Raw genomic sequence first — 23,082 nt, forward strand, 5'->3', positions numbered from 1 at the left:
CCTGGATAATAATAGCACCTATCCACAGGGTTGTTGTGAGGATCAAATGAACTACTGTAAAAGCTCTCAACTAGTAGTAGCTATAAAAATAGTAAGAACAATTATTATGTTTTTGTGTCACTCCCTCAGCTCTGTTCAAGGTTTATTCAAGTAGCCATGTATATGCTTCTACATTTTCTATAAAACTTATTCAAAGAATGCTGCCCATTATTATTATTATTATTTTGTTAATCCTTACCCTAGGATATTTTTTCCATTGATTTTTAGAGGGAGTGAAAGGGAGGGAGGGGGGAGAGAGAGAGAAAGAGAGAGAGAGGGAGAGAGAGAAACATTGCTGTGAGAGAGACACATCAATTGGTTGCCTCCTGTAAGGGTCCCAACGGGGGCCTGGGATTGAACCTGCAACCCAGGTACATGCCCTTGACCAGGAATCAAACCCATGATCCTTCGATGCACAGGCTAATGCTCTAATCACTTAGCCACACCAGCCAGGGCAATGCTGCCCATTATTCATCTTTTATAATGTCCTATGTGACAGTTCATCCCAGAATTCATTGTCAGGGGGCGTGCTATCTTCCTAAAGAACCGTTTTCCCTCCTGTTGATAATCTGAGCTATGCAAATCATCCTAATTCCCTTTCTGCCTTGGCTGCCAGGAACCTCAAAATCAAATTTATATCCTAATCATGGCAGCAAACAGATTTTATTTGCTTCCATTCCTTTTCTGTCTGGCTTTCTATTTGACCTTTTATGAGATATGTCCTTCTTAGGTCTTTAAACCCTTTTTGGAAAGAGGTCATTAAAAAAAAAATCAACTTAGTAATATTATGTATAAAATTGAGGCAGTTGACTTAAAGCTTTGGTTATCTGGTTTCCCGGGGAACTCTGGCTAGGGAGGGGAGGGCGGAAACAAGTGTTCAGGGAACTTCGGATACCACCTCTGCACTGGAGGAAGCGAGGCTTGTAATGATGATTTCTTACATGCCATTCCCTTTTTATTTGCTCACCTGCAGCAGCGAACCTAGCACGATAATCTACTTATGCAGCACATTCATTAGAAAACGTCAAGTAATAATTAATAACAAAAGCAAGTGTTTATAATATCCTACTAATGAAAAATCAGATTACAAAATCCTAACAACAAAACAATATATCTTATGTGAATCCATATATTCCATAGTAGGTGTGTACCTGTCTATCGTGTGTAAAGATTTAAAAGACTTTGCCATCACAAAGGAAAGCAGTCATGGAGTTGCTAAATCCCTAGCCCTGAGCAGGTGCTCAGTTTCTGGAATTAAAGGTTGGGTGGAGGTCCAGGTTTTCCATTAGGAGTCCTAAGCCCTGACTTTGAAAAGGGTGGGTTTGCTCCAGAACCCTCCCAGGGTGAGTGAGCTGGTGCTTCCTTTGCCCACAGAGCAGTGCCCCCATTCAGACCTGGAACAGAGTTTGGGGTGCCTTCTCAAGACTGAGCCTCCTCACATTGGAACATGCACTCAGCATCAGCCCCACAGTGTGTGCATCCCACCCGGGTTGGGGACATGAAGGGGAGGAGGGGTGCAGGGACTACAGTCCTTCTCATGTGAGGCACAAAAGATGAGATACAAGAGGGAGAAGCAGAGAAGGAAGCCCAGGGCAGCCACACCCATGGCGGCAGTAGGGCCAGCACCCACTGGGCACCTGCTATGCGCCAGGCTGTCAGACACTGGCCACAAGCCCCTTCATCACCTCCTCATAACCCTTCCAGGTGGGATCACTTGCCTGTTTTGCAGAAGAGGAAACTGAGGATCAGAGAAGGAAAGTGATTTGCTTAAGGTCACACGGCTTAGAAGTGAGGTCTTCAACCATTTCCTTCTCCCTCCCTGCTCAGAGGCGAGGGGTTAGGGAGAAGGAGAATGGTTTTCTTGAGGCAAAACTTCCCATCCTGACCTTCTGGACAGAGGTTGGCAAACTTTCTCTGTAAAAGGCCAGCTAGTAAATATTTTAGGCCTTGTGGGCCACATAATCTTTGTCACAGCCACTTGACTCTGCCATTGTAGTGGGAAAGCAGCCACAGAAAATATGAAAAAGAAATGGAAGTGTTCCAATAAAGCTTTATTTTTACACAATGAAGTAGGAATTTCATGTAAAAGTCAAATGTCACAAAGTATTATTTTGATTTTTTCCAACCATTAAAAAATGTAAAAACCAATCTTAGCTCATGGGCCATACAAAAACAGGAAAGGGAGCCCAATTTGGCCCATGGGCTGTAGTTCGCAATCCCTGTTCTAGAATATTCAGTGTATGAATTTTTTCATAGTTGCATGCCTCACGGAGTGAGTGACTTGGGGTTCTGAGGAGAAGCCCAGCTTTGGAGGGTCCCCCAGAGGCTAGAGCATGCAGAGGGCAGGGGACTTGAGAGGGATCTCTGTGAATGGGGCTGAAGCACTGCCAAATCAAAGAGCATGGAAATGCAGCCCACCAGGTAAGCAATCTGGGGGCTTTGTCCTCAGATGTGAGAGTGGGGAGCGCTCAGAGAGCAGTCTGGATATACATCCGGAACTACCCTCACTTGGACTCTGTCCAATAGAACCAGACTCTCTCAGGGAGGGGTCTGGGCAGCAGTTTTTCTAACAAGCTCCACTGCAAAACCTAAGGACTCTTTATTAGCTGGGTGACCTGAAGCAAGTTAATGCACTTCTCTGTGCCTTGGTTCCATGTCTTTAAAATGGGCATAATCATGGACCCTACCTCATGGGGTTGTTAGGAGGACAACACCTCAGCCCAGAGTTTGGCATGCTGTAAGTGCTCAATAAATGATCACTATAATTATTACTATTGTTGGTCTAGCCTTTGCATGTCACAGGAACACAGGGGGCAGGGCTTTGAGCTCTGGAGTTTGGCTCCGCCAGTGATTGGTTGTGGGTGAGGCCCTGATCCTTGGGCCTTGGTTTCCTCACCTGGAAGGAGCAGTGGCTGTTAGCCCGAGTGCCCTCTGGTGTGGCCAGGCACGCATGTTGCAGGGAGGGAGGCAGGGGTTCAAGGGCCCCTGTCTTACCTTCATTGCTCTCGCCAGGCGGGTGGTAGAAAGACAGCCCCAGGGAGATGATGGCCGCAATTTCCAGGATGATCAGCGTCACATCTTGCAGCGCTTCCCACACGAGCTGCAGGAAGGTTTTTGGCTTCTTAGGAGGTATAAAGTTTTGTCCAAAAATCTGCTTTCTCTTTTCTAGGTCTGGAGCGGTACCTGGCAAACCTGTGGACAGAGTGCAGAGAGGTTGGCCTGGAGGGCCCAGGGGAGACACACAAGTTCCAAGAATTGTCTCAAGTGGTTCTGGCCATGCGGCAAAGGACAGAAAGGGGCAAAAACAAAGCAGGAAACTTGCAGGCACCAGCCAGGAGCCTAGAGCCCAGCGCTCCCCAGAACCTGTGAATGTGATCTTATTTGGGAGAATGGTCTTTGCAGATATAATTAAGGATCTTGAGATGAGATCACCCTGGATTATCCAGATAGGCCCTAAGCCCAATGACAAGTGTCCTTGTAAGAGACAGAAGAGAAGATACAGACACTGAGGGAAGAGTAGAGATTGTAGTGATGCAGCCACAAGCCAAGGAAAGCCCAGAGCCATTGCTGGGTAAGTGACTCTTAGTGCCTCAGTTTCCCCATCTATAAAATGTGCGCAACAGCACGGCCTACTTCACAGGGGTGGGGTAAGGCTGCAGCAGGATGCCTTGTGTAAAGTCTGCTTTGCCTGGCACCAGGGGAGGATGCTGAACTATTACTGTCTAGCTTTAGGTGGTGTGGGTAATGCATCACTACCTCCTGGAGGAGGAAGACTGGGCGGGTGGGATTTCACTAAGGTGGGGAGGAGGGCAGTCAAGGTGAGGCTAGGCACAAGCAGAAGGGCTGTGGGACTGCACACAAGCCACGTCTCTCTGGGTCTCAGTTTCCGCACATGTAACATGAAGGATTGGCTTGGCTGAAGGCTGGAGCTGGTAGCTCTGATATTTTGTATCTAAAGACAGTATTTTGAGGACCTACAGGTGGGACAGCCCACCAGGTCCACCTGTCACCCCTTCCCAGGAGTGCAAATGCATGGTCTTGCTGCCTTCTGCCTGAAAATCAACATGACTAGTTTGAGGAGCGGAAATAACTGAGGCTGGTGTGAGAGATGAATGGTGTTGGTGATTCAAGTTAGATTAAAGAGTACCTCACCATTTAGCATATTAAAAATTAATACAGTGTGTCAAATATTGCTGGACAAGGCCAGCCAGGCCCTGAAAATTCAGAAACACAAATGCCCAGGAATTGATATCGGACCCTGTGTGGGGTTGTGAGTTTTCAAATGTGAGTTTTTTTGTGTGCAAGAGGCAAAGGGCAAAGCACTGGGACAGGAGTTAGATTTGTGGATGAACTTGGGGCAGTTGTTTCGTCCTTCAGAGACTCAGTTTTGTCATCAATAAAATGGGAGCAAATAATCCCTAGACTATGCTGAGCTATTTGAGGAGGAATGTATGTGAATGCTCTCTAACCTGCAAAGGTGTGGTAAGTGCCTTCACAGTAAAAAGTATTCTAGAGCTTGGAGTTGCAATTTGTGTGTTCTATATATTACATAAAAGGAGAAAGCCAAGTGCAGAGTGGCAAAGCCAAGTGGGGGACTTTGGTTGTTAAGGAATTATTTGTTGTAACGGCTGCTGGCTGTCATTGGATATTTGAGGAATCCTTGCCCCAAAGTTCATCTCTATCCAGCTGTCCTGGACACAAACTGTATTTTCCACCCCAGCTTTTAAGCCTTTGCCTCTGCCAGTTCCCTAATTTCACTGTTTGGACTGCTTTCCTCTCTCTCTCTTCATAGCTGCTTTGGATCCAGCCGTGAGTGCTACAAATGGTACCCTCAGGCCATCAGAGGGGTTTTGTTTGGTTGGCACTGTGTTTTAAACAAATGGAAATTTGTCGCAAACATTAAAAACTCAGGCTCTTCCACATAAACATCCTGTTGTCTGGCTCAAGGGGATGTGCTTGGACTTCCAGGAGCTGGAAATTGTGATTGGAAGTTCTCTGACCCGAACATTGGTCCCACCTTGGCTCTGGGGACATATTTCCAGTTAAGGAAAGCTCAGGGGGACAGTGAGTGCCAGCTTAGGTTCTTTCAGGGATAGAGGGAAGGGCGTCCTCATAGGTGAGCTGAAGGTGGATGGATGATGTAGGGAGGAAGGAAAGGGGGTGGATGTAGACTCTGGACTACTGGCCATGGGCATCCTGTCACCAGATGCCAGGGCCCCAGGTACTCAGGAGCCTCTTATTTAAAGAAGCCCGAGTTCCCCCTCCTCCTCTACTCAGCCCCTCTCAAAGTAGAGAACGTAGTTAGGCTGTATTAGATGGCATGCATCCAACCGTCCACGTGCTCATTTCAACAATCAACAAATATTTATTGAGCACCTACTATAAGCCAAACATAGTTCTGTATGTTGGGGACACTACAGTGGGGAAGTTTGGGCTGCCGGGAAGGGTTTCCTGGAAGAAGTATAACTGGGTGAGCTTAGAAGAAAAAGTGGCCATTGGGAGGGCCTCAGGGTGAATTTTCCAGGCCAGCCAGCTGAGCATCCTTGTTTTCAGCAAAGGGATCCTGGAAAATTTTTTCAACCCTCAGTGGGAGCTGGAGTAAACTTTGCCCTCTGAAGCTGTTTGATATCTGGGGATTGTCACATGGCTGAGTGTACCTGTCCACTGCCTGAGCAGATGACTTCAAGTAAAAAGTAAGCACAGTAATCATGTCCCTGAGACTCTCCATAGACTGCTGAGGGCTACTGTGAAAACCAACTGCTCCCTCAGATGCGGGGGGCAGGAGGTCATGGCTGCAAGGGCAGTGGCAAGGGGGAAGGTAGGAGTGAGCGGACGGAAGGCTGTTTCCAGAGGTGGGGTGGGTAGGAACCAGGCCCTTGTTTCCAGCAACTTCAGAGCTGGGTTCAAATCCCAGCTGCTCTTTGGTTCAGAGTCGGTGCCTTGGGCAAATCATTTCCCACTCTGAGCCTCGGTTTCCACCTCTGTAAAATGGGATAAAAGTATAAGTGTCTTGCAGAATGGATGGAAGATCAGGAATATGATATGTGTAAATAGTGCCTGGCACAGTAGGCGCTCATAAATGATAGATACAGTTGTTACCACTAACTACCACCACTACTATTAAGTACTATACTACTAACTACCACACTACCACTAACTAGCACACTATCACTCCTCCTGTTACTCTGGTCCTGGAAGGTGTCTCCCAGGTCTTTCTGTTGGCATTGCCACTGTCTTAGATATATCAGAACCCACCGACACAGCCACAACACATCCTACCTTGGTCCTGACACCTGGTTTAAGTGCATCTTTTCTGTGTGACCTTGAGTACATCACTCACCCTCTGCATGTGTGTGTGTGTGTGTGGGGGGGGCTTAGGCTATCTCACTTGAGGATCAGACAGAACCAAGGCTCTGACAGTGCTTTGTGAACTGTAAAACCCTTTTCTTCTATTATAATCACCCCATTATGCAGGTGTGTACACTGAGGCACAGGGTCCTTCTGTTGGGAAGGCTACTGAGTCAGGCCTCTTGCCACAGAGCTCAGTGCTCATACCTGCCCCACTCCAGCCTGATCTAGTCAGAGGTCAGCTGTGTCTGCTCAGAACAAATGCCCTATATCGACCTTCCCTGATTAAGCTGACATGAGTCATTGATTCATACGGGCCTGATCCTGTCACTCTGTGGGACTTAGACATTTCAGATGAAACAAATTGCAAGTGTTTTCCATGATAACCAAAGGAGTCTCCATGGCTGTGCTGCATGCATTTAAAAAACAGAAACAAGATTCAAACCAGGTGGTGCCCGTGAGGTCCCCCAGAAGGTAGAAGTGTGATGGAGAACGTGGGAGAGGCGTCTGTGCAGGTATGCACACACTCAGGTGTGGCTGTGTGTCCGTGCGCAGGCCTGGGCACATGCAGGTATGTGGTACGGGGCTGCCTGTGGGAGGGGAATCCATGTGCTCGCACCCTGTCAGAGGCCAGGGAGAGTGGGCAGTTTACAAAGGCATTGCTGTTGGGATGTTTGGGGAATTCACAACTTTCAAGACAAAACAATGAATGGGAGGAGATACGTAAGTCTGAGAGTTGCTACTTCCCAGCTTTGTGACCTTGGGCAGGTGACATCCCCTCTCTGGGCCTTAGCTTCCCCACATGCAACTTGGGAGCATGTACTCACAGAGTCAGTGGGTGGAGGAAGCACATCTAATGTGCAGGAGCTGGCACCTGGCACCTGGCACGCCGTGAGAGCTTGATAAGTATGAGCTGCTATTCTGATACCCTCCCCGCCACCATTCCCTAGAGGAGGCTGTTTATGCCAGCACACAGTAGGCCCTCAGGAAACCCCCCTCCCTCTCCTGCCTCACTGGGGACCAGACATGGAGTTGCGGGTGCTGAGGTCACCCAGAGGGCCTCTTGTAAGAGCCATTTAACAAACATGGGCTCAACAATGCCACCGTGGGAAAAGTGCCCAGTGTGGGCGTCCCCGTGGTTTGTGTCTGTCTGGGCAGCTGCTCTAAGTTCAGAGCAAATCTGATGGCTATTGTCCAGTGCCTGGAGTTTACAATCGCATCAGGGTGTTGATGGTTCCTGATGGGCAGGGTGCAGGGTGAGGGGTGTCTTTCTGATATGTCAGCCCCAGGGGGCTTTTCTATGGGTCCATTACGGGTGATGACACACACAGAACCAGCATCTGGCCATGCACAGGTGCATGCAGATGTGGCACACAGCTGTGGATGCAGCATTTAACCACATGGCCACAGCACGGGCCGGTTTCTCTGTAAACATGTGGACATGGTGTCCACTAGTTTATGTGCACATGGACATGGCACAGAATGAAACCAGTTACTTGTAAACACCCCAGACACTGTCCCTCTAACCATCTTGACACATATGTGGACATAAATTTCTCCATTGATTTAAATGCACCACTTGTCTTTTCCCCAAGTCAGGCTGAATTTCCACCCCACTTTCCACGGCAGGAATTCTTAGACCCACAAAACCTCTTAGCTCATGGCTCCAGAATTTCAATGTGGGCAGGGAAGTGGGTATGGGGGGAGTTTAGGAGCTGGTGGTGGGGATCTGGTTGAAAGGTGGGTGGCCAGGGGCTCATCTTGAAGCTATGAAAATATCAGTTATCTGTACCGAAGAATGGGGGGATGTCCAGTGGAGCTGGAGGCCCTCAATATGTTTGCCATAAAAAATATAAACGTCCAGCTAAATTTGAATTTCAGAGAAACAAAAAATAATTAACGTTTCATTATTAGTATGTCCCCAATATTACATGGGATACAACTTATACTAAAAATTAGTTGCTATTTATCTGAAATTCAAATTTAACTGGATATCCTGTATTTTTCTTTGTTATATATGACAGCCCTACCCTTAAAGCTCCCCTAGTCCTTTCCCCTTGGTTCCCCCGCTGTTAGAACAAGACAAGTCCCCTGGCCAGGCAGCCTCACCCTATCTGACAGGTGGGAAAATTGAGAGACGAGGAAATGACTTGGCCCAGATACGGGGTGATCCAGCTGCAGAGACAGGGCTGGACTCCTGACTCCTGACTCACCAAGGGAGGGGACACTCATCTTGCTCGTGAACTTTAAAGAACTGAACCTTATTGCACAAAAATTATGACCATTTCATATGCTCTCTCTTTGTCATTTAAGAGACTTGATTCAGAATGTCCTGAGGCAACTTCTGAGAAGCCTTTATTTCATCTCCTTGGAAAAATGGAGATCAGAAAAGCTGTTTTTCTCCCCTTCTGTGCAGGAGTCTCGATGGTTGGACACAGATGTCATCACGAGAGGCTCTTCCCTATTCCTCCAGGAGGGGGTGCTCTGCAGAGCTGCTGCCTTCGGTCTCCCAGGACAGCTGTGGAGGCAGAGTGGGTGTAGCACCAGTCTTCACTCTGCAGCTTACTGAAACCTTGGGCAAGTGGAGTTCCCTCTCAGTCTCCTCATCCCCAAATTGGAGAAGAGCAACCTAGCTCTGCCCTGTGGGGTGAAGATGAAAGGAGGTGCAATATGGGCAGTGCCTGGCACACAGTTGGTGTCTAGAATCTGGGCAGAAAAATCTGTTTCCTCAAATGCCACCCCCCAATGCATCGGCAGCAGTGGCAGAGTATTCCTGTGTTCTCATTGTTCTGTGACCTTGAGTGATCCCTTCAGAGATGCAGGAGCTACCCCCCCACTACACTGGAACTGTGGTGGGGGGAGCAAGGGGACTGATAAATGCACATGTATGTGCTCTTATATGACCATCACTTTACACATGTGACTTGCATTTAATCCTGGCCATTCTATAGGGTTGGGATTATAAACTTCATTTTAAGGGTGGACAAACTGAGGTTCAGAGAGGAAAAGTGACTTACTCAGGGTCACACAACTAGAACCAGAATTTGAACCCAGGACTTTGAGGTTCCATAGCTGTACTCTTTTCATACCATGCCAGACTGCCTGCTGCAGAACCCAGCACTGAAATCAAAGCTGAAAATTCCACCATTCTCCTTGTTGCTCTCGAGACAGCCTTTTGCTATAAACAGAGACTTGGCAATGGACAAGAGCTAGCTCCCAGGGATGCCAAGCACCTGAAGGGAAATGGGAAAACTTAGTCACCAGGCTGGGTGTTGCTAAATATTTGTGTTGTCACTGTGGTGTGGGTTCCTCCATTAGCATAAATAAAAGTCTTATATTTTAAAAGAAAAAAAAAATCCACAAGCCCTTCAAAAGCTACATTTATAGAAAAATGCATTTCTGTCTTTGGAAAGTAAGTGGGCTAAATAAACTGTGGTACATCCAGTCCATAAAATACTATGCAACAGTTTAAAAAAAAAATGAGATCCATATATGTGTACTAGCCTAGAAGGCTTTCCAAGACAAACTGTTGAGTGAAAAAAAAAGTTGCAGAGCAGTATGTATAGTTTGATTCCATTTATATAAAACAGTAAATGCAACAAAACAATAGTTTATATTTTCTATAGGTACACGTATATATAAATATGTAGCAAAAGGTCTGTAAGGATCTGCTCCAAAAACATGAAGGTGGGACTTCTGAGGAGGGGAAAGGGTACTATGATTAATTTCAGTGGCCAAGGAGATTTTAGCTTTGACTGAAATATTTTAATTTTAACCAAGATAATGTGTTCATGTTTTATGTGAATAATTGAAAGTTTAATTTAAAGGGGGAAATCAGTCCGTATTGTAAGAAAGTATAGGTTTGTTTCCATATAATCTTTGGAGAGAGTGGACATGGGGACAAATACTCCTGGGTTAAAATCTTGGCTTCATCACTTATTAGCTGTGTACATCCATCCAAACAAACACTTATCTCAGGTATGACCACTCCCCTTCATCACACCTGCATTAGTCTAGGATGGCTTCAGTAGCCATCTCACTGGTTTCCCTACTCTCACCTTCAATCCATTCTATACCCAGCGGCCAGAGGGATGCTCTAAAAGTATCCCTGCACAGAGAGAAAATCCATTTTCCTTACCAAGATCTGGAAGGCCCTGCACAGTGTGGCCCTTGCTTTCTTCTGATGTCACATCTCTTCTCTACCAGTGACACCAGCCTCTTTTCTGTGGCTCCAATACAAGTGCTTTCCTGTCTCAGGGCCTTTGCATGTACTGTTCCCTCTGCTTGGCATGCTCCTCCCTGCTTTGCACCTAACTCAGCCCTTCCTTTAGGTGAATCTGCCTCCTCCCCAGTAGGTTGAGCCCCTTTTGAATGTTCTCATAGCTCCCAGAAAATCCTTTTCATTTTATCATTATTTTAATAATAATATAATTGATTTTTCTTAATATCTGACTCCCCTGCTGACTCCAAGCTCCAAGAGGGCAGGGATTGCATCTATCTTGGTCTGATACATAGTAAATGTTCAATCAACATGTGGTCTCTCCTAGACACACTTGCATAGGAAGAAAGGAGGTAAGGGGAGGGCAATGCTTGATTCCAATGTCTGCTCTAAGGCATTTTCAGACTGAGGACTGGGGGGCAGCGCAGATACTCAGCATCTTCTCGAATCACTTTTTTTTTGTGTCCAACTGCCTCAATGGACTTTCTGTCCTTGTTGCTATGGGAGGGATGGAGGATTCTCCAGACAAACACCCCACAAAAGGACTTGGGGAAGCATACGTGTCCAGCCTCAGCCTCACCCTGGGGTGTCCCTCACACTTTCCACTTAGGTGCCTGAGGTTATTACTGGGGGCAACTGTGGGTGAGATCAAATATCAGAAATAAAAGCCAGGAAAGCAGAGGCCTTCGTTTCTGTAACACTAGCTTCTCCAGCTCTTTACAAAGGCAGATGCTCTGAGGACCAGGAGGTGTCTCTTAGAAACAGATTCTCCCTCAGAAAGAAAGAATTCAGGGTGGTGGTGAGGATGGGAGACTGGGGATGGGAGAAGGAAGGTGGTTGTGTGACCATGGTGAAGCAAATCAGAAAACCCATGAAGGTCCTAGAAAGCTGAGAGGAGCTTCCCCTTGTGAAAGTTGTTTTAGGAACAGCGTCCATATCCATCACCACGTTTGGGCCTTGTGACTGTATTAGGCAGGTATTAAGAGGTCTGTGTTGTAGATGAAGAACCTTGGTCACAGAGGTTAAGGGATTACCCAAGGTCTCATAGCTAAAGGTCAAAGTAATGATGACACCCACGGCTCCCTTGAGCACTTACTCTGTGCCAGGCCCCATATGGGCATCATTCCATGTATGTCCTCATGGTTTCCCTGTGACTTCATTTTGTTACCCCATTTTACAGATGGAGAAATCGAGGCACAGGGATACAAATAAATCTATCCTTTGGGTTTCAACTCCCAGGCTAGAGTCTGTCTTAACCGTGGCATTGTACCCCTAGAACATGAACCTGGGTCTCCCTCACTGCAGAGAACCTGTGAAAGCTCTTCCCACCAGCTGATCCTCATGAAGGCAACTGGAAAGGCATTATATTAGCCCCATGGACGAGGAACTGAGGCATGGGAACGGAGAAAGTGCCTTTCCCTGAGGTGAATCATTGAAGGTGCCTGGATCTGCTCTCTGGACTGTCCATGCCAGCATGCTGCCTCCTTTGAAGAGGAATTTTTCAGAGCCTTGAACTCTGACATGCTCCTTGCATCTGGACCACCTGGGAGGTTCTAATCACCTGGGAGGCTAGAGGTTTAGGGAGGTCTGTAGAGTCAGACAAACCTGAGTTTGAATTCTAGCTCTATAAATTTCTAGCTGTGTGACCTTAAACAAGTTACATAAATAGCTCTGGGCCTTGGTTTCCTCATCTGTATAATGGGTCACCTTCTAAGATGGGTGTGTGCATTACATGAGGCAATGCATATAATGCACTCAACATGGCACTCGGTGCAGAGAAATACCTCGATTAATAGAAGCCACTGCTGGTACTATTATTATCTCCTAAGGAGCGATGGCACTTGTTTCTTATGCCCAGGGCCACAGCCCCTCAGTCCTCTGTGACTCCAAGCTCAGTGTGGTGGGTAGCTCCTGAGCACGCTGGCGTCACCCCCTCATGTGCCCACCCAATCTGTCCTCTGCTTCAGGGCTTTTCCTAGGTGCAGGTTGCCCCCAAGCAGGGGGCCCAGAAGTGCCAGGAGTTACCCAAGCTGTACCCAGTGGGAGCTGGGAATCAGGACAAACACTCCAGCCTTGCACCCTTGGAGGGGCAACTCTGAGGCACAGCCCACATGCTTGCTGCAAAGATCCTGGCAGGACTGAGCCCTGTTGCTCACAGCAGTAACCAGCTCAATAGTTTACCTTATATGAGCATTTCTCTCTTCCCTGTTATCCTCTCCTCACTCTCTGATTCCCGGGACCACTCCCAAATAGACAACCTGCACCCCATCCTTGATTCACCCTGCTTTTGGGGGAACCCAAATGAAGACATGTTGATCTTCCTTCAATCACTGGCTATGTGACCTGCTGGGTTCTGTTTCCTCTTGATTGAGGGGCTTGGATTAGTTCTCAAAAAGACCTTCTTGCTTGAAAATTCCAAGATCCTTCTGCACACTTCTCTTGTAACTGCATCATTCATTCATGAAGCCATTAACTTTTTATGAGGGGCCCTCTAAGGCTGCTGGGTCAGCGCTGTAGCCCCGCACCAAGCGGAGGGTGCTGCCCAGCTGACTGAGGGGATGAACCTGCACTGTGTGCAGTGCAGAAGGTGCAAGGCACCCTGCTGACCATGTCAACTGGGTGGCAAACCTCTCACCTCATCCCCCTCTGCCCCTCCAGCATGCCTGCTCTCTCTCACCTGCGGGGCTGCCCTTCAAGCCCTCATCCTCTGGGATGGCTCACAGCACCTTCTTCAGGAAGCCACCCCTGACTACCCACTCCGGTCTAATGGCTCCTCTCTGCTGCCTTGCCTCCCCACAGAAGTTATTAAGTGGTATTTTAACTGACTCTTGTGATTACTTAATTTTGAGTAATGGAAGGCACAGCCTGCGTTATTTCATTTTATGCCCTTGGTTATAGACTGCACATAGTAAATATTCACCGTGTACTTGTGGATGAAGGAAAGGTGGAGAGGAAGGAGAGGGTGGGGGAGAGGGAGATGGAGGGAAGGAGGGAGTGTGGGGGAAAGGGAGGGAGAAAGTGATGGGGAGGGAAAAGGTAGGAGGGGGGAGTAAGGGAGGGAAGATCCTTGGCTGTGTCAACATTTGGGGCAATAGCTATAATGCTCCATCATAGCATACACACGAAACCTTCTGGTTAAATCCCTCATCCTCATGATTCTAGATGACACTTATGTCTACTCTGTGCCAGCTTCTACACTACCTGCTATCACATATATAAACTTATTTAATCCTCAGAATGATTCCTTGTGGGAAGGACTATCATCATCCCATTTTACACACAACTAGTAAGTGGCAGAGCTGGAACTGAACCCAGGAAGCTGGCTTGAGTCCTGTTCTGAACTCCGATGTGTCTGGCCTCATTCACTCCTTCCTTCATTCTTCACTCATCCCGTCTTCTATTCATCCAATAGGCTGTGACAGCACCTCGCCACACCAGCACCCTACCAAGCCCTGGTCATACACCGGCGAGCAGAACTGTCAGTTCCCACCCTCCCTGGATTTTCTACACCCACTTGGGGGCCTAACTCTGTAATGCTATTACCATATCCTTTGAACTGGGCGGCCACAGCATCCAATAACTAACGATGGCTCCATCTGTACCACTTTCCAGCTGGGAGACCCGAGGCAAGTCAACTTCTCTGGGGATATCCTGCAGACCTCAGAGGGCTGATGAGAGGCTTATGCGAGATAACGCACTGCACACAGTGCTTGGCATAGAGTGGGCATTGGTAATTAGTCCCTGAATTTACCAGTTAATGCACTTCAACTACATAAGGCCAATAGCCTTGTCTACACTCTATGGAGGAGGACACTGAGGCTCCGGGATATAAAGTGACTTATTTGAGCTCATGCGACTGCTAGTGGCATAAGCAGAACAAGAACCTAGGTCTTGAGACACCAAGACCCCAGGCTCTTGTTGCCCCATGATATTGGCACTCATGGGTATCTCTTTTGGGAATGGCTAAGCAATTGCCCCCCATATTGACCACTGTATTGATGTTTAACTGCACACTGTTGGGGACTCTTTTGTAACTTAAATGTTTCGTGTGTCTCTCCAATAACCTGACAAAGGCCACCTCTGCTGCTGCCTTTCCAACAGAGAAGGGTTATCACTTCTTTCATTTCATGTGCCAGCCACTTCTTGTTTGGAAGGAAGCTGGCTACTCCCTTCCCTCAGGGGGCCTGGGGTGGTGGGGCTTGACAAAGGGCTGACCAAGGCTCACACTAATATTAGAGCCACGGTGACCACTGAGAGAACATACTCATTGACTCCAGCTGGATCACCCATTGTCATCACAACACTGATCTACTGATTTGTGGCAAAACCCACTGACGTCTCTATCTAGAAACCTGCCACATTCTTTCTTAAGTGTTATTTAGAAGTGCATTGTTTTGGGAGAGTGTGTATTTCCTTTAGCAAACTGTTTCTGAAGTTTTGCTAATTCTAAACACTAGAAAAGTTGTGTGTCTCTGGTTTAGAAATCTGGTTCCTGCAATGCCTGAGGACCTACAGGTCCCTGGTCAACCCCTGGGTGCCCTTCCTGCTGGGAGGTGAGTCTGTCCTTCTCTAGGAGAGAAGGAACATCCATGCCCCTGCTCTTGGCAGGTTGAAAGCAGAGACATTCAAAGGCTGGCTGCACTGCTTCCTTGATAACTGGGAGGAGGCTGAGAACATTCTCTCTCTCCTTAGTTGTTAGTCTGACTGTCTGTGAAAGAAGAAAGGTCGCCAGGCCTGGCCACCTGTGAAACCATAGATGGCTCTGAGCCTGGCTGTTGTCCTAGTTTGCCAGACTGTGAGCGCCATGAGGAGGCTGGTGGAGACAGTCCTGTTACCTAGAACAGAGCCCAGCACACAGTAGATGCTCAACAAACAAGTGTGGAATGAATGGCTGGCAGGCTACAGATCCCACAGTAGGAGAAAGAAATGCTCCCTAAAGTCTTCACCAAATAATAAAACTGAAATCAGTTGAGAATAGTTAGGCTTATCAGGAAAGTTATCAAACTGCACCCTCACAATATTATTACTCATACAAATGAATGCTTTTTCACTAATTGAAATGAATGAATAATAACAGCTGAGTGATTTTGCTTAAAAAAAAGAGTTCTTTCTTTTTTTTTAATTCTTAAATAGCTTAAGTATTTAAACTCTGTAAGCTTTTAAAGTCTTCTTAAAAGAAGAGGGAAAAGTTCATGCATCTGACCTGGACCTCAGGTAGTTTACATCTGACATTAACTTTGAGGACTCACTGCTCCTTCCTCTACTCCTTCATTGCCCCTTCCCTCTTCTCTTCGGGCTGTCTGAAGGCTACCCCTGCTGCTCCTAGGGCAGGGGTAACAATACATTTCATCTTGCACGTCAACTGTGATTGATTAATAGGGGCCGCCTGGAGATGAGATCAAGGAGTCTGAGCATTGGGATTGATTCGTGATGTCTGCCACAGGTGAGGGGTCAGGAAGTGGGGACCTGCCTTCCAGGTATTTGCTATGTCCCTCATCCTGTCCTCTCTCTCCTTCAGTCCCCGGGCCAGGGTTTCCTGGGGCCCACAAGGCAGCCCCACTTGATTGTTCCGCCCACATCTCCAACTCAGCAAGTCTAAGACCAACCTCTTGGTTTCCTTCAAGTCTATTTCTCTTTCAGACCCGACTGACCAGCCTCCTTGGTAGTTCTTGGATGTGACCTTTCTTCTTCGCTCGAGATCATCATCTGAATCTGGGCTTCCAGCATCTCTCAACTGGCTCTTCCTGCAATGGCTCCTCACTAGGCCTCCCTTTAACCTCCAGGTGCCTCAGTTTTCCCATCTTTAAAATGGGGGTGATGATAGTACCTACTTGATAAGGTTCTTGTGAAGATATGATCAGTTAATATATGTTAACATGCTTAAGACAGTTGTTGGCACATGGTAAAAGTGTGAGCCACTATTGTGGTCATAAAGGATTTTCCCTATGTATTGGAATAGGTCCTTCTCTTTATTTTTCCTTTGGGGGGGGATGAGCCCATTTAATGTCTGTTTGGAATTGTCACCCTCTCCTGCTTGCATCTACTTTGTATTTTGTCCCCCTCATTGTGAGTTCTCCCGACTGGGTGGAAGGGTCTGGGTCTTGAGGGGGTTGTGGGGAGGGAAGGGTGGGCGGACTAGCCACTTCTCTCTGGGGAGAATCATTGCCCCCACTGCTCACTGGGTCATACCTGGTTGCCCAGCAACCAGGAACACACATCTCTGACGAGGCTTGCAATTTTATGGGGAAACAAAATGTTCCCGATGAACCCTCAAATCACATCCCATTAAGTTTTGTTAAGCCTGAGGCCCAGCGACAAAACCAAAAGGGACAGAACAAAGTGCCAAGACATTTGGGGGCAGGGCACCGGGATAGGAGACTGGAGCTAGATTTCGGCCATGCCCACCCCTAGCTGGCTGGGTGACGCAGAGACTCTCACCCGGGTGGCTTTGTCACCTCCTCACTGGTTGAGCTATCTCTCTTCTCAGGCTCTGTCACTGCTCACCTGCTGCAGTGAGGATTTAGTGCGGGCCTTGCAGGGCCTTGGTGAAAAGGAATGAGATAATGTATCACGTCACTCTTCTGTTCTCTGCTCTCCTGCAGCTGTCTCACTTTAGAGGGAAAACCCACACTCCTCCTCCAGGCCCCCGCTGTCCAGCCCCTGCTCACTACGCTGGCTTCACCTCTTGCTAAATGTCCCCTCAGGTCCCACCTCCAAGCCTTTGCCCATGTTCCCTCCTCATTCCACGTGGTAGCTTCCCTTTCATTCTCCAGGTCTCCTCTGCCTCCTGATCCCAGGATCTTAGAAGATCTCTGTTACTCCCCACCTCAGGCTCTGGCTTAATTCCTCCAGAGCCCTTACTACAATGGACAGTCTCAAATTTACTGGTTTTTTTTGGTTTTTGTTTTTTGCTTGCCACCCACACTCGAATGCATGCCCTGCAAGGGCAGTGACACTGATTTTGTCTATGACTGTATATATCCCAGGGCCTAGAGCTATATGTAGCACACAGTAAGTGCTCAAGAAACATCTACTGAAGGAGCAAATAAGCAAATGAAGGAATTTTCCCAACGCCCAGCGCTTAGTAGGTGCTCACGAGCCTCTCGCCGTTAGTTTCAGTTTGGGCTTTTTTGCAAGGGGTGGGGGACGTGATTGACACCCTTAAACCCTGTACTGCTTTGGTCCCAAATCTGCTGGAGGCAATTATTTTTTTGGCTATTTATAGCAAAAGGTAAAAATATCAATTAACTGAGAAACACGTTGGTAGAAAATCATCACCCCTGGTACTTTTCAGGGACAAAACTTTAGGACAGAGCTGCCCCAAGGGACTCTGAAATTCAAGTACACGAAACAGGGAGAGGGAGAAACATCTAAGATCTGAGGGCATCTGGAACACATTGAAAGAGCGGGGGCTTGGGCCAGGCAGGAATGTCACCTCTGCAACCTGTTGGCAAGTGACCTCGGGTACATTGTGCCTCAGTTTCCTCATCTGAAAAATAGTGATAATACTGAAGTGAGATGCAGGTCCCCCTAGCCCACCCCAGTGCTCAGAGTTAAACCTCAGGACTGGACTCACCCCAGCCCTCAGGGAAGCCTCCATCAGCCTCCCACCTCTTGGCTTTACTGTCCTCATTCCTGTACCTGGGCCTGTCTGAAGCATGGCTGGCTCCCTGAGATGGTAATTTTAGGACAATTTAGAAAAGCTTTTGGGGGTGACAGAAAAGCTGGCAGTTCCAGATCAAACAGCTAGCCATAGAGGGAGCCTGTTATCAGAACATCAGAGGGACAGCTTTGCAGCCTGGGCTCGCATTAACTGCAGCAGTCAAAAACTGATTATCCCAAGCCCTGGTGCTCATTCGCTCAACACTTTCTCCTTTCTGGGTAATTAGATCTCCCAGGATTTCAAGAGGATGCTGGTGGCTTTGTGACAGCTGATATGTCCTTGAGGCTGGCAAGGGGGTGGCAGTCAGATCACAGCCCCTCCCGAGCTGGTACCCTCCCCCAGGACCCAACCTCTAGGCAGGGATAAAAGGAACATACCTTTCCAGAGAGAGGGGATGCAGGGAAGCTGTGCAGGGACATGGACAGGGAGGTGGTGAAGACACTGCTGGTAGCTTTGGCCAGAGTTAGATTCTCTGATATCTCTGTGGTCCCCAAGCTGAGCTGAGGTGTGGGTTCTGGTTGGGGGAGGTGGAGCGGGGAGCTGGCCTGGGCAGTCCAGCACGCACACGTGCGCATGTGCATGCAGTCATCACTCAGGTTTTTATTTGTATAGAGTTCTTGCTAGGTGCTGGGGTCTCAGAGGTGAATGAAACTGCCCTTGCCCTCAGAAAGCATAAACTCCAAAGGTCTAGAATAGTGCCTGCCTATGCACCAGATATGCTGCAGCTGCCTCTCTCAAGTGGAAAGAAAACATTTTAGCCCTTTAGGAGTGGAGCCAAAGTGTGGTTATTTACAAAGCTACTCTCACTGGTGGCTCTACAGTTGCCTCGGCAGGGTTTTTTGTTTTTTGCTTTTTTTTTCTGCAATGGGGCTTGCCCAGGATTTTCCTCACATGCCTATTTCTCTGGGATTGGGCCCGTTTGGTGACCCCCTTTTCTCACTGAACATGCATTGGCCTCTTGGGACTTAGTTCTCTCCCGGCTGACACCACCAGCCTCTAACAGAGTAGGAGGCTTTTTTCCCCCTTGACACCGTGATTTCCCCCAACATTTCAGCAAGGAAAGAGGTGTAGGAAGAGGCACAGGACTGGGCAAGTTAGGAGACTCAAAGGCAAGTACTGACTTCTCACCCACTCACTGTGTGACCTCGCACAAGTCCTCTCTGAGCCTCAGTTTCTTTCTTTCTTTTTTTTAATCCTTACCTAAGGATTTTTTTCCCATTGCTTTTCAGAGAGAGAGTGGAAGTGAGAGAGAGAGATAAAAACATCCATGTGAGACACATGGATTGGTTGCCTCCTGCACATGCCCGACCTGGGGCCAGGATCAAGCCTGCAACTGAGGTATGTGCCTTTGGCCGAAATCGAACCCGGGAACCTTCATTTACTTTCTTCCCTGGAGTGGGGTGGGGAGGTGGGCTGGCTGTGGCTGCTCTGATCCCTTGTACCTCTCCTAGCTGGGTCCTTTGGTTTGCTTTTCTTAGGATTAAGCCCTGAATTATTATTATTATTATTATTTTTAATATATCTTTATTGATTTCAGAGAGAGGAAAGGAGAGGGAGAGAGAGATAGAAACATCAGTGATGAGAGAGTCATTGGTCGGCTGCCTCCTGCACATCCCCGACTGGGGATCGAGCCCGCAACCCGGGCATGTGCCCTGACAGGGAATCGAACCCCGATCGCCTGGATCTCAGGTCGACGCTCAACCACTGAGCCATGCCCGGCCGGGCAAGCCCTGAATTATTTTTAAAGACTCTGGGACTTTAAGCAATGATGAATTATTAAAAAGAAGACGAAATAAACAAGCCACCAGAAGAGAAAAAAATATAACTTAAAGAAATTGTCAAAAAGAGAAACAAAAGCAGGTGTTGGGTTTTGGCTGTCTAGTGGTATTCCTGTATCCTTTTGGGAAATTAGGTCCCCCCTACTGGGAAGAGTCTTGGTAGCTGTCAATCAAGATGTTCCCCTACTTCCTGGCCCAAGGTGGGGGTGGGTAATGGGTAATGCGACCAAGCCAGGCCACTCACAGGCTCTCTCCGTGGATTTGGAATTAGTGATGCTCAGGAGTCAGCTCACACTGCCTGTGAGAGCAGGTATTTTGGGGAGCTGGTTGTTAGATATAGTCATTATTAGAATTAAATGATACAAACTTATAATTTATACAAATTATATTTAAAAAGGTAACAAATGCCCCACACTCATCCCTTCCTAATTATCTGACTACATGTCACTAGGCTCTATTCTCTTGAACCTGCATGGTAGAAATACCATATAATGATGTGCTACTGCGCATCTCTTCCCAACCTCACACTTAATGCCATCATGTTGGTGACACAGTGGGAGCATTTACACCACGGAATCAGCACACACTGCAAAGGAGGGCTCCCTCCTGACCCAGAGAGCTGGGTGATACACAAGCACCAGCACAGCACTGCCTGGAATCCTGAGTGTCACAGGGCCCAAAACAGCAGATTTCCCCCACCCCACATTCCCCAAAGGGGCATCTGTTCTGTAAGTCCCCTGCTACCGATCCCTGCATGTCCCACTTTCACTCGGGAAAACACAACTAGGTTTTCCAGCCTTCGCTCCAGCCCGGGGAGACCACCCCATTCTGCGCACGGATCTTTATGACGCTGCCCAGACAGCTTCTTTCGCTCACAACCAGCATGCCTCCGCTGACCCGCCTGAAGAGGCCGTCCCCACCAGTGGGTGCAGAAAGAGAAGCTGAAGAACCATCACCCCTAATCTCACCCGCAGCCCCAACACCAGCCCAGTCTGGGTGTTTCCTTTAAGTCTTTTCTCCGTGCATCTGTTTTTGTGGCGTTGTTGCTATGTACCAGGCCAAGCCCTGCTCTGCTCACGCCACAGTATTCCATGAGCCTCATCCACATTGCTTCATGTTCTCTCTCACGTCCATTTTCTGTAATGTGCCAGCAGGCACACGGAACAGCCAAAAGGAGCTTAATTGCTCTCCTAATGTTGGCCATTTAGGAATTACTTAAAAAAAATCACATAGGAATGCGGTTTTGTGCCAGATGTCTGTGCAAGCTTGGACAAGATCTTTCACTCTCTGGGCCTCAGCTTCTTATACCTATAATATGTTCAAGATGATGATGATGATAATGATAATAGTAATAATAATAATGGCAGTTTCCACTCCCTGTGGGCATCCTGCACTGTGCTGTGTGTGCCTACTTGTACAAGCTCATTTATTCCTCACAATGGCCCAGGACTCAGTACTACTTCACAGATGAGTAAACAGGTTCTGAGAGGTAAAGTCATTTGCATGGCATAACACGGCTGGTTTCAGACCCAGGACGTCTGCTGCTTAATGCTTAGGCTGCACTGCTACTTCTGAGGCCCACTGTGTGATGGGCTCTCAGAGACACAGGTCCATATAGAAGTGAGCTCGTTTGCCCTCACCACAGTCCTCATCTGTACCCATTATGTCCCCACTTTATAGGAGAGAAACAGTGGCTGCAAGCGCAGAAGTGGCTGTCTCAAGTTAGAATGTTCTGGGTTGAGTGGTGTCCCCCCCAACACCTTGATCTCAGACTTCCAGCCTCCACAACAGTGAGGCAATGCCTTTCTGTTGTTTAAGCCACTTAGTTTGTGGCCATTTATTGTGGTGGCCCCTGGAAACTACACAGAGGCAGGGCAGGGATAGATGAGAGAGATGAGGGTCTGTGGGGAGGCTGCAATGGGGACAGGGAGGAGGGACGTCAGCCCCCCTCACTAAGGGCAGGGACAACTTGGGGGCCCCAGCCCTGGGTTGGGTCCTCACCCACTGTGTGCTTGGGTAGGTCCCTTTCCCCTGTGCCTCAGAGTCTCAATGTGCACCCTGGGATTGCTGGATGAAATGATCCCTGAGAGCCATTCCAGACCTGTGTTCCTATGGGCCTATGAGTCCCCCAGGCCCTTGTCCCATCTGCCCTGACCCGACCGAGCTGGTGTGTATTCCCAGGGAAGCTCCAGGGAATGCTGCATTCTGCTGTTTTTTCCAGCAGTCATTTTTCCAAGAGCTCATCCCGCAGCCTGCCCTTGAGGCTGTTACTCCTTCGTTGTCTTCCTTCAACTCTCCTGCAAGCCCTATGTCTAAGTGATGGCCCATCTAGTGTCAGCACCCTGATCATACCCTACCTGCAGGCAACACTCTCCTTCTACTTCTCTGACTTCTCCTACTTTGCTTGCTGCCTTCTCCCTTAGTAGCGGATGTTCCCTAGGCCCTGTGCTTGCTGAGCCCCCAGGTGAATTCATTCCTGTCCATTTACTGAGTGTATTCTGTGCAGGGCACTGTTCTAGGTGCCAGAATACAACAGTGAACAACACAGGCCCAAATCTCTGCCCTCCCTGGCTGACTTCTCCCATGCAGTTTTGGGACTTGTTAGTAGAGACAAGACTTCTTTACTTCTACAGATATCTCTGTTATCTGGATGTTCCTCGTCCAGGACCACCCGCTCTCCAAGGTTCCAGGCCTGCCATTCTATCCCCCAGGCCCAGAGAATGCACAGTGCCCAGCACAAACCTTTTACCCGCCCCCCCAACCATGCTCCTCTCCTTGTTGGCTCATCTCTATCACAAGTGGCTAGCTGCTGTCTTGAAAACTAAGTCTGCATTGATACCTCTCTCTCCCCCACCACAGGCTGAGTCCTGCTGCTTGAAGCTCCCTCCTCTCTATCACCACCTTCCTGGACAGGTCCAGCCCTGTCACGTCTCTTTAGCATGCCTCTCCCTCCTTTCCCACTGGCTTTATCACCCCATTCCAAATCAAACTCATTACTGCTAGACCAACTGTCTTAGCCACACTACTTCTATGCT

At 48.1% G+C, this 23,082-nt stretch overlaps 1 protein-coding gene across 3 annotated transcripts in view; it reads right to left on the reverse strand.

Moving 5' to 3' along the window:
• The window catches only part of ATP2B2 (ATPase plasma membrane Ca2+ transporting 2), a 166,925-nt gene that overhangs the window by 86,134 nt on the left and 57,709 nt on the right, over positions 1-23,082 (reverse strand). For all 3 annotated transcript variants that reach the window (XM_081160201.1, XM_081160203.1, XM_081160202.1), the window contains exon 3: positions 3,034-3,231. In XM_081160201.1, the coding sequence (XP_081016327.1) occupies positions 3,034-3,231 (198 nt within the window). The remainder of the gene's footprint in view (positions 1-3,033; positions 3,232-23,082) is intronic.

This window comes from Miniopterus schreibersii (genome assembly GCF_964146895.1).
Source record: "Miniopterus schreibersii genome assembly, chromosome: 15".
Classification (NCBI taxonomy): Eukaryota; Metazoa; Chordata; class Mammalia; order Chiroptera; family Miniopteridae; genus Miniopterus; species Miniopterus schreibersii.